This window comes from Buceros rhinoceros, unplaced genomic scaffold (assembly GCF_000710305.1).
Source record: "Buceros rhinoceros silvestris isolate BGI_N320 unplaced genomic scaffold, ASM71030v1 scaffold18957, whole genome shotgun sequence".
Lineage (NCBI taxonomy): Eukaryota > Metazoa > Chordata > Aves > Bucerotiformes > Bucerotidae > Buceros > Buceros rhinoceros.
The window spans coordinates 79,714-93,583 of NW_010424189.1; the positions used below are offsets into that span (position 1 = coordinate 79,714).

Below are 13,870 nucleotides of genomic sequence, written 5' to 3' on the forward strand. Positions count from 1 at the left end.
CCCACATAGGTAGCACAGCCGTGTTTGCTATGTAAAATTTACACATTTTAACTTCTCATATCAGAACAGATTTGGAAAGGGGGGTGATGTGTGGCCCTTGCAGATGGAAGAGTCGTGTGCCTTGAGGAACTTTTTGCTATTCAGCTTTCTGAGACACCCATGTCAGGCTTTTTGAGCTTTGGAAAGATCACCAAAATTTCTAAGGATTAAACGCTGCTCAGGATTTTAAAGATGTGGATATTAATTATAATTCGGAGTTTACTACCTTCTGGAGCAATGCCCTCCTGCAACACAGTAAGAATATAGCCGTATCATAACTGTCTGAGGTCAACCAAGATGAATGCCATGTAGGAAAGTGAGATCATTACCCAGTCTGAAGTTGTCAAGTGCTCTTCAATACAACATATTGCAATATGCAGACAAGGTTTAATGCTCGTAGCTGGAGAGAATTTAATCATGGAATTTCATTATGAAATTTAGCTGTGCAAGAAGCATTCTTTAGAAGATGCTAAAAGGTTTAAATCTGAGAAGTCAGACAGTAACTATTCTGAAAAATGTGGATATACTGCAAATCAAATTGCAAATCAAAATCCAGTCCAAGGAAATTAGCCTCTCTCTGTGCAAAATCATTTTGCACAATGAAAGGTCAAACAGTATGCTGGAAGAATTGGATCGGAGATGATAGTTTCAAGCCTTTGAATCTCTATAATAAATGAAGTCTTGTAGGTTTACGGTGCTGCCAACCACATCACAGCTCAGTAAGTGAGATATGGACAGTACTTAATGCCAACAGTCATTCGTAAAAAGATCTCCTGGAAGGGACCATAATATTTCCAGGCAATATTTCATATAAATGTCAGGATTCAGAAGTATAATGTATAAAAGAAATAATAGCGTCAGTAAAAATTATGCTGGGAGGTCTTAATGAAGTCATTAAAACTTGCTACATTTATTGAGAAAATGAAGCTATCTGAAAAACGTGCCAGCGGAGGGCCTGGATACAAGTGTGTGTTTGCGTGGTTTTCCACATGAACAGTAAGCTTGGCATATCCTGAGTTGTACTTAAGGGCGGTGGCTGATGGGTCCCTAGGGTCTCTCTGCTTTATCCACAGGTGTTAAAGTGTTGCTTTAGAAGATAAGTTTTGAAGTAAAGAGATAAAATTAAAAGACAAAAAATAATGAGAAAGGAAATGAACTAAATTAATGTAATCTTTACCAGCACACAAACATTGAACAAACCTGTTATAATATATCTAAATATTAGTAAGAGAGACTGTAATTCAAGAATATTCTTCTGGACTCTTTGTTTGCCTGATACTCAATGAAAAAAAAAGTAACTTTGAAGTTATTTAAATATTTTTATTAAATTTAGGCATTGCCTTCACCTATGGAAATTTTCTTTAGTGGGCTTTTCCAAATCTAAGTCATTTCAGTGCCCAATTTTTGCTTTTGATTTCAGTCCATTTTCTGTGACTTATCCTTAGCATCTCATGAGCTGCTGCGCTCAGTGTGGGGTGTCGATGCGTAACCGACTGAAAGAGGTGGCTGCTACCTGCTGATTCCGTGGCAGCAGGTCCAGAAGTGCTGTGAGTTTCTTTGTGGGTTTCTCAGCCAGCGCCAGCCAGCTCTGCTTTTGCTGACAAGATGAGAAGGTGAAGCGGCAGCCCAGCTCGCTGCCTGCTGTAGTCGGGAGCAGGTACTATCCTTCCCTGGTAGTTCCAGCCACCTGCAGTGTAAAGCAGAAACGTGAGCAGCCCAGTCACCCGAGCCTCCAGCTGCTCTCTCGGCTGTGAACTCCAGGAGGGAGTGCTGGAGCTGGTGGAATTCTGTCCTGTCAGCACAGTGAAAGGACACTTCTGCTGCTTACAATGTCAAAAAATATTGACACTACTGCTGGTTGTTTCTGTGGAGCAGGAAAGCAAGGCTGGTATGTGCTCTTCTATGTGCATGTTTTATGCAAGCAAGGCTTCCACCCTGCTGGAAGGCATACTAATAGCCAGATTAACATACTTTAGTTTTAAAATAACATATTCCCAATTATTCAGGATTTAACCACATCTTTCTCAGACTGCAGCAGGGTATGAGTAAGAATGCTATTCCTGTCTGGTGAATTGAAAGGGTATTATGAATTTTAGTTTCAAGTTACTGCCTAGATTATTTGTGATGCCTCCCCTTTTTTTAAGAAATTATACTGTCCCTTGCATGTTTCTGATGCAAAAAGACATGGCATGAATAACAATTGTAATATAACAATTAAACCCCAAACATTTCTTTAAAACTAACGGATAGATTGAGATTAGATGCCTACAGAGAAATTTCGAACTTTGGAATAAATATCTTGGAATAATTTGTTGCATGCTGGTACATTTAATCTAAAGATATGAATTCTGTGCTATTGTATTCTGGTAAGAGTTGGAATTTGGGATTTTTAGGAAGCAGTGAATGATACCCTGTTACAGTCCTTTACTTGGAGATCATATGTGCTGGATTTAGAGGATTTCCACAGCTAACGAATGGTGCAGTCCCAGCACTGTGTTACTCTTAAGGAGTAATCAAATATGCTGGGAAAGAAGGAAGGCAGAATTTGTTGCTTTAATTTGAAAATGTACGTAGTCGATGATTCCTTTAAGACAGTTTCTATCTTTAGATAGAAGCAAATCCTGCAGCTCTTATGGTATTCAAACCAAATGATTTCTGGTTGGAATGGGCGCTCTACAGGAGTAAGAACTAGTTGGATTTTTTCCATATTTTTAGGAAGTTTCAAAAAGCAGAAGTTGTAACTTCCAAGTTATTCATATGATGTGAATTTGTAGAGTAAGAACTCAAGAGGAGAAATAGTGTTATTGCTGTCTTGACCCTCAAAGATGCTTTCACAGTATCATTAGGTTTGGTGCATGCTAGCTGCTGTTTTGCTCCCAAGGAAGGAATTCTATGCAATGAGTATAAAGTTGGATTATAATTTCTGATACAAAGTGAGATTGTTACAAAAAACAATGTGGCATTCAAGACTAAGTCCCATTTATTGAAACTAAAACCAAACTCTATCTTTTAATGCTCTCTGGCATTATTTTAAATTACTCTTTAATAGTGAATATTACTTATTATTTAATTTGACCTGCTCTGAGTTGAGGCTTGGATTGCAGAGGTCCCTTCCAACTAGAAATATTCTGTGATTACTTTCTGTTTCCCCTTCTTTTGTAGTCCTGTTCTCAACTTGCTTGCTGTTAGAGAGAGGTTTGATCCAGAGAGGAATTTGAGCAGCTCTGCTCTGTATGTTTCTAACGGCATATTTGCATATTCCATTTTTACTGCAACTTACGTGACTGATTTCCTCTGAATGCACTCCAGAAACAGAGTAGTTAACTTAGACTATTGTCTTTTAATTGGCAGTTTCCTTTTCCTATGAATCTGTTATTGTAACATGCACTGCCACAGTTTCCTGGAGTCATGATTATTTATCAGGTTTATGATACAGCAAGCTGCTTGCTGCATCTTATGGCTTAAAGAAATACAGAGTATTTCTAATGTGCTCTTTAGATTGTATTTTTCTAGATTTATACAGTCTGCTCTGGCTCTGTTCAGGCATTTAGTTTGTTTTTCTGAATTATGATTTTTCTTTTCCAAACATGTCCAAGAAATAGATTAAAATAAATACTATATTTTGAAAAAAATAAGCCGATTACTGGAAACAGCTGCTATCCAGCTGGGACTAGAATGCATTTCTCAGGGACTTCTCTTCCACGTTTAAAGGTCATTTTACAAATGAGTCCACGAACATTTCATTTCACAAGAAGGGAAATGAAGAACTCAGAATTTTGGTATTGGTTATTTCAGCAGTGTATTGTCTTCACTGTGTCAGCTCTAATGCGTGTCTTGGTGCTTGTGTACTTCTCACTTTATGGCCCCTTTCTGAAATTATTGTATCCAAACAAACATCAGCAGTCATCCTTGTGTCAGATGTGATACGAATATCTGATTTCAGTGATAGCGTTTGTTCCTGACCAGGTTTAACGGTTGTTGTGATCACATTACTGTAGCCATGACACATCCAGCAGTGGTCCCTCAACGGAAAGCAGGCACACACAGTAACCCAGAGGGGAACAGTGCTCCTGCTGAGGTGAATTCAAGCATCCAGCAACCTGCTGAGCGGAACAATTAAGATTGTGTAATTACAGGTCTGTGTCTAAGGATATTTTGAAGATTTAAACACCTTTCTGTTAGGGTTCTAGGTGTTGCCATGGAGGCATACGTGGCAGACTCTGTGCCCTTGCTTTGTTGATTGTAGAGCAGTTGGTAACTATTGTCTGCTCAGGAAGTCCCTGTGTTTGCACGTTTGCTGGTATAAGCACATACATGCCCAACTGGCTTTTATTGCCAGTTGTGAACTTGCTCATGCAGGAATTTTGAAATCTAAGAAAATGCACTTGGTGCTTTTTTTATTAGTCCTGCCTTCCCGCATACACTTAAATTCATTAAGGAGCTGGAAGGAATGTTCACCTGAGAGCAGATTGATTTTTCTTTTCCTTTCTTGATCAACACTTGCCTTTAGTAAGCTCCCCTCTGTACTCAGAGGTAGGCATGTGAGTATTCCCCGTTGTTAGGGGGATGGGAGGGCCTGTTTAATTCCTTTGTTGCAGTGCATTTCTGTTGACATTTAGAAGATCTCTGGATATCAGCTGCCTCTTAATCCTGACCCAGTTATGTGGAGGAGCTTTTGCATCTGCATGGAGTTAGTTCTCTGGGCTCCATGTGGGCCATGGCTCAAACTGCAGAATCACAGCCTCAGAGAATCACGCAGTGTTGGTGTGCTCTCCTGGGATTTGGGAGGGCACGCTCTAGTCCTCCTCTTCTGCAACTTGTGGCGTGACCTTGCAGATTCATCCGGCATCTCAGTTCATCTCACTGTCTTGCTAAGTGTTGCAAGACACTCTGCTACTAGAATGTGGACTTGATAATAGTTATGACAGGATGCACCTTAGGACAGAAATTAAGTACTGTCAGTAAGCAAGAGAGGATAAAAAGAATTTACAGCCCTTATTATAAAGACATTAGTACAAGAGAATAGTACCAACAAAAAATAACAGATGTAGTATCTCTTTCTCTAGTATCCCCCTTCTCCATAACGTGATGTTCAGCTGTCACAGCTTCCCAAAGATTCTTTTCATTGTTCTTCCTGTACTATTGGGATTTATTAAGATGTGGCAATATTTCTGGGTAGGACATAATGATCTGGAGGGTGGTATCCCACTTGCATGGCTGGGGCTGGAATGTTGCATCATTTAGATAAAAAACAACCTGAACCCAAGTAGTGTACATGTCTGATAGATTGCTCAAGGAACAGTTCTAGCACAGGTCTCTTCTGCAAAGCCTGTTCTGGTTTGGGAGGTGTGCTAGTTTACTGAGTACTGTTTTGAAGTGGAATTCTTTGCTGGGATGTGGTGTTCATGCTGTCAAATTCCCAGGACCTTTCCACCAACAAGAGGATTCAGCGTAGTGTCTGTCCACCTAAGCTCTTTCCATGCATAGATATGATGTCTGTGAGAGGACCTGAGAACGGATCACAGCAGCACCCGTCAGACCCTTTGAAAGCAATGTGACTGACTTCCCAGTCCTCTATACCAGATTCTCCTCTGCAACTGAAACAGCGAGTGCTTGTGTGGAGCAGCCGAGGGGAACTGTGTATTTTTTCTGCCTTTTCTGTGGGAGAAGGGTGCTGTTCATGTGCTAGACTAGAGAAATCCTTGGCTTGTAGTCAGAGGCGTGAGCTGGAGTGAATTGTTGTAGGCCTCATTTGTCTTAATAGACCTGGGGAGGTTTGACAGCAGCTGAGACTTTGGATTGCTGAATGCAAAGGTTGTGCCTGTGAAAGTTCATGACGCTATCGGGCTTTACATATGGATAGCCTGAACTTGTGAGATTACATTATGCATCTCTGTCAACAATACCAGTTGGGTATAGTAATGGGGAAAAGGACTATACTGCTTTTTTGTTTCTGAGGTCTGTCCAAATCAATATCTTGCATCATGCTGGTAATTTCCCTTGGGTGGTTTATCTATTACCAGATAACATGAGGTTATTAAATACGTGTGCACAGCAGGCCCTCGTTATCTGTTTGCGCATTGTTGCCCTCTGTTGCAAACATTCTATATACACATGTGCATTACAAATGGCATGCCTCTATCTAGTTATAAATATTTTTCATTTGGAATTATCAGCTTCTGCTACAGAGATGAGAAGTGATCACTTGAGCATGAAAGATAAGGGACCAGAGGAAAGGAAAATAAAAGTTATGAAGCACTGAGCTGCATACAAAATAAGTGGCATAATCCAGTGTACAAGCCTGTTAGATAAAATGCAGCAAACAGTTTTTCTTACATGCCTAGCTGCTGCCTTGAATTCAAGTTGCTACATGAATTCAGGTTGTATGCCTGCAGAGTGACTGAGAGGGAAGAGAGGGGGTTTTTTGCAGCAAACCTTGTATAACAAGCTTTCTTTACTTGCCAGCAAGTTAGCTGTGTTAATATATTCTGTTTTTCCGAAGGCTATAAATAGTTGTTGGAAGAGTGAGAAAGCATCTCTTCCTGTTTCGGAGACTTTGGGCCACAAATGACAAGATAAAGAAGATGGAAAAATCCTGTTTTAAAATCAGTTGGTTTGTGCAAATTCTTTTTGCCAATTTACTTGCCTTTTATGCAGAAGCAAGGTGAACCTGATGAGATGCTCCTAGTATGGCAGCGGCTCTTATGGTGTGCTGATGTCTTGTGCTCTGCCAGTTTGCTGTTTTGTCTTGGGGCCGGGCATGGGTCCCATTCGGACCTACTGCACAGGGTGTTCAGGAAGGCCTTGGCATCCTTGCCAGTGGCAAACTGACCAGCTAGTGTCTGAGACAGGCAGTAGCTCCTCAGTATTCCTGCAGCTGATGTAATGATTTGCCTTTAAAGTGTCCTTCGTGATCCAAGAATGTATCCGATGTGGTTCTTTACCTGGGGGCCAGAGTGTGTCTTCTAGGCAGCTCAGTGAACACACAAAGGTAGAGCATAAAAACAATGAATTGGAAGGATTCTGCTCCTTTCTTATAATGTGTCAATCCACAATTTCTGGCACAGGAAGGACAATTGTTACCTCAAATCCCATTCTGTACTGAAGAATAATTTCTCTCCCTTCACAGTAGAAGAACCCATGTTTGTGCCAAGTGCTAAGGTTAAAGAGGGACGTGGTTATTCCTGGGCTTTTGACGTGGAAATGAATTTCTCCCTAAAGGTAAAAGCACAGGGCTTGCAGAGATGGCAATAACATCCAGTGGGCATTCTGCTGCACCAAGGGCAGCAGGGACTTCTAGGCTTTAGAAAATGCATGAAGTTATGAGAGAGCTTTTATTTATTTATTTATCTGTTTATTATTTTAATTCCATCGGCAAACTTACAGCTAAGAAGAAGAGTTTTAAGAAGTCGGTAAAATGCATCTGTCTCAGCAAAGCATGAATATCAGGCTTTACCGACATAATTGTTCTGAGAGATGTGAGGACTCATTCAAGCACTCACTCAGAATGGCAGTACATTAAAGCACGAAAGTTACTGAGAGCAAGGCTTAATTGACTGTTCTTTAAGCTACTTCTCTGTGAATGTGAGGCACTAATTTATTATTTATGACAACACTCTTTGTATCAATAACTTATTTGAAGTCTGGGGACAGATCCACAGCTGCGCGTTGGAGTAAGGGGCTAAGGCGCCTTACATCACTGAGCCTGATAACTTCCCAGTTTCGGGAGGGTGGAGGCATACAAAGTGCAGGCCACTTGCATGCGAGTGGATGAAGGGCATGATCTGTAGATGATTTTTCTTCTGAGAAGCTCCCTGGGGCATACGTGAGAAATCTTTTCCATATCCTAAGGCCTGCAACAACCCTCCAGGGTTCAAAGCCTGTGGTCCAGATTGCCCGTCTGAGCTAGGACTGGCTACATGCACAAGCCAAGCAAGCTGCAGTTGTGCAAGGAGAGCAGTTGCATTGCCAGGGCCTCTGTCAAAGCACTGTTCTCTCCAATCAGATCTTAAAAGGGAGGTTGCTTATGAAGGGGTTTTAATGAATGCAATGACCCCTTCACATACCCTCTCTGGAGCTGTGGGATGGCTGACGTCTTCTGACTCCTCATGCTCCCTGTCTCCATCCTCCTCTGTTTCTGCCCCTTCCGAGGAAGGCAAAGTTGCCTGAATTCTTTAGCACTGCTCTGGCATGCTGAAACTTGACAGACAAAATCTTTGTGGATTTATTAAAAACAAAGCAAAAAATGTCTTAGAACTATTAGAACTTAATATTGAATATAATGATGGCACGTTAGTTAAGTTTTCTACATTTATGAGCAGACTTGTGCTGTGCTCTCCAGACATCCGTACCATATAGAGACAGGTGGCAGAGGGCAACGTTGCCAGATCGGCACTGTTCTCCTGTTCCATGTATGGCTGCTCTTCCTCTCCAATTGCAGATATTCATTCAGCTTAGTTAAATTGAGTCCTTATTAGACAGATTCCACGCTGAAAGGCAAACGCTTCTGTCTTTATAAGCCTGTTTCTTTCCATAATTAGAAACCGAATCAACGGTGTACTGAAGATGACATATTTGCTCATTCCCCTTCTTCTCCCTATGGTGGCATAAAGCAGTGAAGCACAATAATTAATAAAAAAGACTGTTGAATATTCAGGCAATGTATCTGAAGTGGAAAAAACCATCACAGGTTAAAAACATATTGCTGAAGACCATCAGTGCCATCACAAAGAATACGATTAGTTCTAGAGGGAGAGTCCTGTCAGTCAGTCCAGTTGGGCGGGATGCTCTAAAACTGTCAAAGACAATTGGACTCAGATTTCTCATGTAAAACTCGGGAAAATGTGGAATGCATGAAAAAACCTGACTTAAGTGTTCTGCTAGGGCATTTTTACATTCTTTCCAAAACAGTGACTTTCTAGCTTGGTTCACCTATCTGCTGTGTCCTGTAGCTGAATGAAAATTATACGTTTTTTTAGTAGACTTATCTTTTCTTCTGGGAGAGTCTGCACCAATAAGATTTATCAGACAAAGGGTGCTTATAGTGCTGCAGACTAAGTCACTGCTTGTGAGCCAGAATGGAAGAGTAGGTAAAATGCACCATTTTCCTCTGCCTGCTGTGGCTGATGCTGAGATCCCAGGAAGGATTCCTCCATATTGACTCACCACGGGTAAGGCTCCAAGGTTCCCCTGAGACTCTCTCAGGCCATTCACTTCATTTGCAAAAAGCTGCCGTGTAACCAGAAAATGAGCAGTGTGTACTGCCTAGTAAATGTCACAGCTATGAAGTGCAGCCGAAGCCGTGCTGGTGACAAGCCAAGATTTGGGTTCTGTTCCATTTGCACCTACAGCTACACCTAGCTATAGAAAAGATTTTGTGTTTACTCAAGCTTATAAATTCAGTCCGTATTAGGAAAAGTATGTGACAGGAGTAAGAATAGCCCACTTGCCAAAAAGGAAGGTAACTGAGGTAATAATGACTCTATCAAGGGTGCTGATTTTCTGGATTAGAGCCTGCTTTCCTATCACGTATTTTATACTCAGTGGTGGTGCTGCATTGTTGTGGCAAACAAAGCTTCCTGGTATTGTAAAACTACGAACAGCCACCTACGCCGAGAGCAAAGCTTTGATCATCATGTTTTGATATTTGCCCTCCACAGTGTTACATTTTGGGAATAGAGAACTGGTTTGCACGGGTTTTAGCTGGGCATAATTTCAGTAACATGAATGTCGTTTTTTGAATTTAATGTGCTCTTAGCCAGTGGCTGATTTGATGTTTTTGTGCTTGCTACAAATCTCTGTGTTAGGCGTTGAACAACAAGAACATGTGGCTTTGCACAAGCCTGATAGAAAATCTGAATATGTTTTTTTTTAATTTATAAAGAAAAAAGTGTATTGGTTAATATGGGGTAAATCTAACACAAGTAGAATAGTGCTCTATGTCATGTGTAAGTTCCTCGCATTGTTTATTCAAGGTGATGCAGTCACAGATACAATGTTTGAATACATGTTGGCAATGTAATGTGGAAAGGTCTAGGAATACATTGAGTCCGTTTCTAAAATACAGCTGCAGTTTAGTGCTGTAATGGACATGGATATTCTTTTTAATGCTTGTTCTTTAAAAACAAATTAAAAAGTCTAAGTATCAGCTCTTTTCTTTGGCATTGTCTCTCTGCACACAGAGAGTTCATTTACGCAAAGGCGCGTGTCACACACAGTCCTGCAGTGCCAGTGGAACTAGCTGCACGACCATCGCGCCTGGCAGCTGTCTGAGCGCCTTTACAAAGAGGGGTGACTTTAAGGTGTCTACGTGCTTGACCATCGTGACCTTTCCTCCATATCTTCAGAGAAGTAGGTCCCCTAGGGTCGTATGGGTTGTAACAATCTCTAGGTTAGAGGACCCCTTGTGAAACATTCTGTTCATCTCTGTTAGCCTAAGAGAGGACACATTCCCTTCCTTTCCAAGGATGAACATTTAATGTGACTGATAGTGTGCTTGCCTTTAATTTCCTGTTGCATTAACCAGGCTAGTGCGCATGTTGTCCAGATCTGTCTGAGGTGACTAGGTCCCAGACTGGCTGGCTTCGTGCGTTGAGAACCTACTTGGGCTCAATGCAGAAATGCCAGCACGTAGCTAGGAGCACAGTGCACCGCTAATGCCAGCAAAACAGTAAAACAGCAAGTTTCACTGGTTGGGTTTAAAAGAAAAAGCCCGTTGTACGTTACTGGGAATCAATTTGGGTCAGCCAACATGACAGCAGTTGTACCCTCTCCCACGCTGCTGATTTACTGGGTGCTGCTCTGTCCTCTGGTGGTGCCATCCTTGGCCGGGAGAAATGAAAATGCAGGAGAAAGAACACCGGTGTTCTCTCGAGTTTGAGGTCTAAATAGACCAAAAAGAAGAAAAAAATGAGGTGATCCCATTTCGTAGTTGGGGAATTGATTATGGAAAAGTTAAATGGCTTGCTCAGACTTTTATGGAAAGGGTGAGGCAGCATTGAGCTTTTAATGCAGATTTGATTATATCCAGTTGAACATTGTAACCACAGGAGCATTATTCTGCAGCACAGCAGAGACATTTCTAGATTTGTGGAGAGATTTGGAAGAAAGGAAACTTAGTAACCCCAAGGGAATTCTGAGTGGTACCATCCCATGAATAGAACATAGCAATGCTAATAAGGAACAGTAGTGAACAGTGTCTTCAGTTAATAACAGTGAGCAGCACATTTCAGCTCTACATACTGGATTTTCTCATGCAATGATCTTTAAACCAGAGATACGATAACTGTTGATTAAAAAGTTAACATATTTGAATCAGGAATGAATCTCCTCCAATACTTTTACTGGTCTTTGTTCTGCTGAGAAAAGAGCAGAAGTTATGGAACTTCTTAGTAGAGATAGAAAAAAAGTCATTGATGTTTAGAAAGAAAAATGGAAAAAGGATAAATACTTCATTTTATTTACAATTTTTCTCCCTGAAATATTGGCAAAGTTTATGGAAAATTTATGGACAATTTGTTTATGGACAATATTTAGGCATATTTTTCTGGAAATAGAAGATAGTTATCGTATTTGTTGCTCCAGTTACATGATATGCATTTAGGTAGCTATGGTTCTGTATGGCTGAGTGCTCTCATTGCGGCACGGTAACGTTAAACAGTGGCAGGATTCTGATGTCAGTCAGGTAGGCTGAATAGCTACACCTGGGCTTTTTTTATTACTGTATAATTTATGGTCCTTCTACTTTTTGTTTGCCTCCTTTTAGACTTGATTATTAGAGAATTCTTACTAGTTAAATCCAAAGTGAGTATTTCCATGTGTGAAGATTCCTGTTTTGCTGAAAGAACAGATACTTACATCTTTTACATCTTTACATTCTTATTAACATCTAATTCTTTCCTTTCCACAGAAGAACTCAAGGAGAAACTACAGAAGTATGTCGATGAAGTGAATGCCCGTAAGCCTGGTTTCATCAAGGTCATTCGACACAGCAAACAGGAGGGGCTGATTCGATCGCGAGTCAGTGGATGGAGAGTAGCCACAGCACCAGTAGTCGCTCTCTTTGATGCCCATGTGGAATTCAATGTGGGATGGTATGTGTCTCTTTGAATTTCTTTTCCAAGCACTGTTCATCATCTACTGAGTGGCATTTCTCTTGCATATAGAGGGTGAGTTAGCATTCTCATCTTTTTAATGAAGATTCAGACAAATCATGGACAGAAGCATGAAAAATCTATTTGTGCTGTATAACATAATCTAGATCCATTTTTATGATGTGAGCTATCTGCTGGCCTAATTACAATGTGTTTAAACTATATTGGAAAACTACATGTTAAAAATCTCCTCCGGTAGTGTTGCCCTTTGCCCATAGGGGCAAATTTATCTTAATTAAAAATATTATGTTTCTTCGGTGTCTTACAGTGTAAACAAAGAAGTTTCATTTTGGCACTGAGGTTGCTGCTCTGTGCAAAAGTAGCACATAACTAAACCCATGTATTTTAACTTGTTCAGTCTGGATTTAATATCTCTGTTGCTAAAAAAGATGGTAAAAAGGCAGGAGCTTCCATCCTAGAATAGATCTATTATTAACTCTGATCTTGATGTCCTTGATACTATTGAGAGCCTGAAGTTATCATTACTTGGTAGCAAGGGTGTGATATGCAGATACTAATTTCTTCCATTCACCAGCCAACATCAAGGTTAATAATAGAGCATCCTAGATAAAATATTGCAGTGTGTTATTTTGGGGCAGATCCTGCTCTGTCAAAGCTCCATCTCAAAGCTAAGGGAGCTCCGAATGGGTAACAGCTGTAGACTTTTCCCCTTCTGAAATACACGGCATAAGCTGCTGTTTATGTGAAGGGCTGGACTAGAAGACCTTAAACATGATCCCTTCCAACCCACACTACGCTGTTTCTGTGATCTCCGTCAGTGCTGTGTTTCTGTTGATGTAATCTTAAAATACTTTTTTCTTTTTTCAGGGCTGAACCAGTGCTCACTAGAATAAAAGAAAACAGAAAAAGAGTAATTTCTCCATCATTTGATAACATTAAGTATGATAATTTTGAAATAGAGGAATATCCTCTCTCAGCACAGGGGTTCGACTGGGAGCTGTGGTGCCGATACCTGAACCCTCCTAAGTCATGGTGGAAGCTGGAGAACACAACTGCTCCAATAAGGTAACATGCAGCTGTGGCTGCATTAGTGTGTCACTGGCACTGCCCATCTAGGTGTGACAGGTGGTGAGTGGTCTCGGCTACGTAACAGGTTTTACTGACTCTAATATTGAATTAGTTAACTGTCCTTGAGCTGTCCTCTTCAGCTTTTGTCCTTGACCCCAGCAATTATAAATACAATCTATTTCTGAATAATAAAATTGTTCATATTCTATGCTAATTTCGGTTGCTACTGGTTTATTCTTCCAGAAGTCCTGCATTGATTGGGTGCTTCATAGTAGATAGAGAATATTTCCAAGAGATTGGCTTACTGGATGAAGGCATGGAAGTATATGGAGGAGAGAATGTGGAGCTTGGAATCAGGGTAAGGAGTAAAACCAATAACACTGGTGGCTGACACGTAAAATACAGCTTGCTTCTTACTGTGAGGTTAAAAACCAGTCAAAAATGTATGGATGAGGGCATGCAGAGGAGATCCACAGCTCTGAAGTAGTATGAACTGTTGTATTTGAGGAGGGAGGGCAAAAAGAGAAGAGCAAACACTCCTATAGGGACAAGGATAGAAATACAGAATTTGGTATTTATTTGTTCATTCAAGTAACAATGCTCGAATTCTGCAGAGATGATATTTAAAACTCCCTGCTTACCTGTGATCC

The 13,870-nt window shown here is 40.7% G+C and overlaps 1 protein-coding gene across 1 annotated transcript in view; it reads left to right on the top strand.

Moving 5' to 3' along the window:
* The window catches only part of GALNT18 (polypeptide N-acetylgalactosaminyltransferase 18), a gene marked incomplete at its 3' end in the record, with an annotated part of 46,853 nt that extends 33,275 nt beyond the window's left edge, over positions 1–13,578 (top strand). Inside the window, exons 6-8 of the mRNA XM_010140705.1 lie at positions 11,948–12,131; positions 13,020–13,217; positions 13,464–13,578. Coding sequence (XP_010139007.1) covers positions 11,948–12,131; positions 13,020–13,217; positions 13,464–13,578 — 497 coding nt within the window. The remainder of the gene's footprint in view (positions 1–11,947; positions 12,132–13,019; positions 13,218–13,463) is intronic.
* Positions 13,579–13,870: the final 292 nt, after the last annotated feature.